The 5,120-nt window shown below is 42.9% G+C and overlaps 1 protein-coding gene across 1 annotated transcript in view; it reads left to right on the plus strand.

The window, feature by feature from the left end:
• LOC106812818 (chromodomain-helicase-DNA-binding protein 1-like) overlaps nucleotides 1-3,295 on the plus strand; it is a 21,472-nt gene extending 18,177 nt beyond the window's left edge. The window contains exons 19-23 of the mRNA XM_014816802.1: nucleotides 423-619; nucleotides 1,094-1,192; nucleotides 1,411-1,596; nucleotides 1,977-2,171; nucleotides 2,565-3,295. Coding sequence (XP_014672288.1) covers nucleotides 423-619; nucleotides 1,094-1,192; nucleotides 1,411-1,596; nucleotides 1,977-2,171; nucleotides 2,565-2,725 — 838 coding nt within the window. The 3' untranslated portion in view covers nucleotides 2,726-3,295. The remainder of the gene's footprint in view (nucleotides 1-422; nucleotides 620-1,093; nucleotides 1,193-1,410; nucleotides 1,597-1,976; nucleotides 2,172-2,564) is intronic.
• Nucleotides 3,296-5,120: the final 1,825 nt, after the last annotated feature.

Raw genomic sequence — 5,120 nt, forward strand, 5'->3', positions numbered from 1 at the left:
AACACGGAGAAAGCAGTGAGTGTTGTTGTTGTTGTTATTGTTGTGATTGTTGTTGTTGTTGTTGTGGTTATTGTTGTTGTTGTTGTTGTTGTTGGTGGTGGTGGTGGTGTTGTTGTTGTTGGTGTTGTTGTTGTTGTTGTTGGTGGTGGTGGTGGTGTTGTTGTTGGTGGTGGTGGTGTTGTTGTTGTTATTGTTGTTGTTGTTGGTGGTGGTGGAGGTTGTGGAGGTGTTGTTTGTGTTGTTGTTGTTGTTGTTGTTGTTTTTGTTGTTGTTGCAGTCACTGTTTTTGTTTACGTGACGATTAGTGAATGCTAAATTCTTTAATATAACTGTGAATAATGCATTATGCTTTGCATTTCAAATGGTGACAAGATAATTATCAATCTGGTTTGTCATTCGCATGCCTGTATGCTATGTTACAGGGAACAGCTGTGGACAGAGAACAACTACACCTCATCAAACATTTGTCTAGACGATGGGCTCGAAGGAGAGGAGAGAGAGGAGGTATCGTTGGACGACGATGACAACGAGCTCCGAACACCAATCTTATACGTTTGTGGTGACGTCACCTATCCGGCGCATGCTGGAGATGAGGATGCGATTGTAGTGCACTGTGCAGGTATGCTGCGTTCTCTTCGCTTACCACACACACTGAACACAGGCTTTGCCGTCTGAGAAAACCACGGGGCCTTAAAAAAAGCCCCGTCATTTACTCGATGGGGCTGATTTTCGTTTTCGATTCTCGGAATCTTAAAATTTGACGGGGCCGAAAAAAAGCCACGTTGACACCGGAGACGGGGCTGTTTACTGGGCCTGGGCCGACTGTCCCTGTGAAAAGCGAAGCCTGTGAACATTAGAGTGTTAGAGAGTAAATTACTAGAGACCTACTGCTGCATGAAGGCTAGCTAGCTGTTTGTCCCAGTCTTGGGCTTTGCTGAAGCTACGTAAACATTGCCATAAAAGAATAATTGAATTGTTAGGTGTTTGATTTGTACGCAGGCCTTTGTTTCCAATTTTACATCTATTTTTAAACTTTATATAACAGTAAGTAGTTTTGTGGGTGTACGTGTTATTAAATTACTGAACATTTCAGACGACTCTGGCAAGTGGGGCTCAGGAGGGCTATTCTCAGCAATAGCTGTACGATCAGGGAAGGCAATAGAGCAGTATGAGCTCGCAGGTGAAATGCAGGGTAAGTAAAGAAAGAAAACTTTTTAGGGAATGCATTTGTGACCCAAAGTGTACAACAGCATCACGTGGTCTAGAATACAGAAACTCAGGTGGGGTATGAAACAGGGGTGGCATGTCCATAAAAATTGGCATCAAAGATAACAAATCTATCTTGACTTTCGTCAAATAAAAATGACTTAATAAATTTCCAACATGTTTTGCTTTGTTTTTCATACATAGATTTAGCTCTGGGTGATGCGCACCTGGTCCCCTTGGATGGCGATGAGACGAGAGAGAAGGGGAGAGACTGGTTAGCAATAATCATTGCCCAGCATCGTAGTAAGGCGGGCAACTTGTCTGGTATCAAGCTTGCTGCACTCAGTCAGGCACTCCAGCGTGTGTACAGAGCTGCAGTGTCCCATGGTGGTAAGAGGCTCAGTTATAACAGGGTACAGAGAGGTGAACTACAATAGTGCACACCTTAAATAATATTTAGATATACTAGAGCATATGATATGGGAGTGTTATTAAGGCCATGGTTGCCTATGATGTTACAGTCCTGAGAGTGATGAGAGGGTAGATATAAAGCGATGATACAGGATTATACCATTAAATTATCTATACTATTGTACTATACTACCCTTTACTAAATATTAATGCATTTATGGCTATTCTGAGTGACATATCTATGGTCAGGAACATCTTAATATAGAGGCCATCGATATTATGATGCTCATGCTATGGTGCTATACCGTATACTATTTCTATTAGTAATGCTGAACTGATGCTTTGTGCGTTGTACATAGCGAGCGTGCACCTGCCCCGCATTGGGCATGCCACGCCAAGCTTCAACTGGTATGGAACAGAAAGGCTCATTAAGAAGCACCTTGCCAACAGAGGCATACCCACATATATATACTATTATGACAAGCAGAAAGCCAGAGCGAAGAGACAGCGACACGGTTCCTCTGAATCAACCGAGGAGAACGCGAGTGGGAAAAGTAAGCTTCTCATCTCTACTCTTGCAACGTAGCCTATTTTATGTCTTTTGACCATAATCAACGTTAATCATTAAGGTCTCTGCATAGGGGTGTAAAAACGATTAAATTTATTGAACCTTTTATGTTTGTGTTTGTCATTATGAAAGGATTGTAATATTTTTTAGCAACTGAACTCGGCCAATTATGATGAAGTTAATCCTCATAATAATTTTCACTTTTATTCCTAGTATTTTCCTAGTATATATCAGATTTGGATAATATGCTGAAAATGATTAATTGTACTGACCTGAATTTTCTAAATATTCTGCTACATTAGGCATGCCAGTGATAATTTTTTCCGGTACTGAGAACTATGATTACATTAGAGCCAAACGTTCATAAACCTACTTACAGAAAGTCGACTGGATGACACAGTAGATGACCCGGGATCAGCTACAACGTCACGTGACGCGCACGAATCCCGGAACATCGCCGGGACAACGTCGCAGCACGCTGCCGGACATTTTTCACCGGAACGAACGTGCATTTCTTCTGCGGCCGTGACGCGACACTAGCTCGATACGTCATCGCGTACAACGCACCGTCAGCGACGACCTGCGCTCGACGTGACCCACGTCATCGTCGCCGCCGACCGTGAGTCTCAAGTTGGGTCGAGACTGCGAGACGCTATGAGTCACTGCGGTGGCGCGCCCGAAAGCGGTCGCGTCTCGCTGGCTGGAGGCGTGTGTGAAAGCTAAGACGGATAGTCAGCACTGCTCCTATAGACTCGACGAATGAAGGCGAGAAATTTCAAACGTCTGTGAGCGATATTCGGACCATTTCGACGTCAGAATGAATCGTGTACTATAAAACATTAGGTTGGGGGGGGGGGCAGTGGGACCTTAAAATTGTGATGTATTATTGATAATTTCTTTTATAAGGTCATGTAATGTTGGTACAGTACGACTGACTTCTGGGCTTTTACATAACAGTGAAACTATTCTGAGAGAAGCCTGCTGAGCTTGTAAATATATGTATGTATATTTTTTTTTCGTATGTTCTAAAAATAGGTTTTTATTGAAGAATTAAAATGTCACACCATCTCCCAGTATACATAAACGAAATATAGCCGACTGTGTACTTTTTCTGACCGCCTGAGCTTTTGACTTGGTGGTCACGACATCTTTATTGAATGTGCAAGCTCTGTATACACTTAAAAAGTAGAAAAGCTTTAGTAAGCTTGCGAAGCTCAAGATAAAAATGACGGATCATTATTAGCAGTGTAGTGGTTTGGCTTAGCCGTTCCTAAAGTTTTCCTGATCCCACTTGATAGTATTAGCGTACTCTTCAACCTTGTTTTTTCCAGCCCAATACTCTACCTATATTGTAGTTGTTGTAGCTCTATGTATTAACTACATGCTTGGTTTTGAATATACCCGCATGTAGCTTGGAGTTATATATAGCTTCTCTGGCTGTAGCTATTCGTCCATGTTTGCGGGGAGTATTTTGCTGGCCTGGCGCGTGTTCTCCCAAGGGTCTCTGCAATCGTTCTCATGTAGCACGCCCCATATTACACAGCCACAGTCGCCACGTACTGGGGATGCCACATCTGCAGAAAGCGGAGGGCACGAGTTAACCTTTTCTATATACGATGATGAACTATTATAACAATGCAATCATACTATACCGATTACATGCTCCTAATGTGAGATATGTATGTTGAAACATTATAGGCGGTTCTTTTCTATATAAGTGGGCATTCACATTTACACAATGCAATCATAGTATGGCCTGTTGTTGTGTTCTTATGTGGGATATGTACCCACACACTATTACACAGCCCAGCATAACATGGGGAAACTACAAGCATGTGTTGGTTACGATGCCCTGCCGTCCATATGAACTACAGGAAAGGAAGAACAAACGAGAAAGACCATGATTCACTCCTTGCCAGTCTTTTGGGCCAATACTGTAGCAATTGCTATCCCACGTAGAGTTGAGAATGTGCCTCCAAGGCTGGATATGGTCTCTTCCCTAAGAGTGACAGGTTTAAAATACTATATACCATCTGTGACGCCCATTTAATAGATTTTTCGCTACCTATCGCAAGATAAGGTTTCTACTTTATGAGTTCTAATTATAGAGATCGAAGGTCAAAACGTTGGGGCATCAGCTCTTCATGCTGTAAAGTTCTGTGTGTTTCTATTCTGGGCGATCCCCAATCAATTTCTTTGTATACAAGTGCGAACATTTCTTTTCCCCGTTGACCTGGCGATAAATCCTCTTATTGCTCTGCGATCTTACGACCCGCTGAGAGAAGGGCATTTTTGAATTAATTATTATTAAGGTAAGATTACAATATAATATTTAAGCCTATAATATGAGATGGCACCTATAATTAAGCACAGGCCTCTCAACCTGAACTCTCAGAGAACCATTTAGACTTTTCTGCTTACCATTCTCGTCTGTCCAGTGTCTGCGCATTAGTTGGCGCTCCTTCATTCGCCCTTACTCTGAAAGTCTGCCAGGAACCGTGCCTGTCTACGTTCGCATTACAAGAGCATGAATTCCAATTTCATACTAGATCACGCGGGGATACATGTATAGTTGGCGAACAACTGCCCGATTTTTAGTTGGAGTTATATGCGGGCACTCAGTTGGTTGCGTGCCTGATATGATTTACCATTACGTACAGTGTTTCCCCTGCGCCAACAAATAGTCGGGGCGCGAACTCCTTCGGGCGTGCTAAGAAGCAGGCTAAATCCGTTGTTCGCGTGGTTGGGGACACTGCGACTACATTTTGCGTAAATTGGAGAAGTGGCCGCACGCATAACTGAGCCCATTCGCTAAACGAGTCTATCGCCCCATGTGCAGTCAGGGGCAATATTTTTTCTAGACTGTTTGTCCGATGGCAAAAAAAAGAGGTGTCCCAATTTGGCATATCCATTCCTCCGATCTAAATCTCTGGGG

This window comes from Priapulus caudatus, unplaced genomic scaffold (genome assembly GCF_000485595.1).
Source record: "Priapulus caudatus unplaced genomic scaffold, Priapulus_caudatus-5.0.1 Scaffold690, whole genome shotgun sequence".
NCBI classification, from domain to species: Eukaryota; Metazoa; Priapulida; class Priapulimorpha; order Priapulimorphida; family Priapulidae; genus Priapulus; species Priapulus caudatus.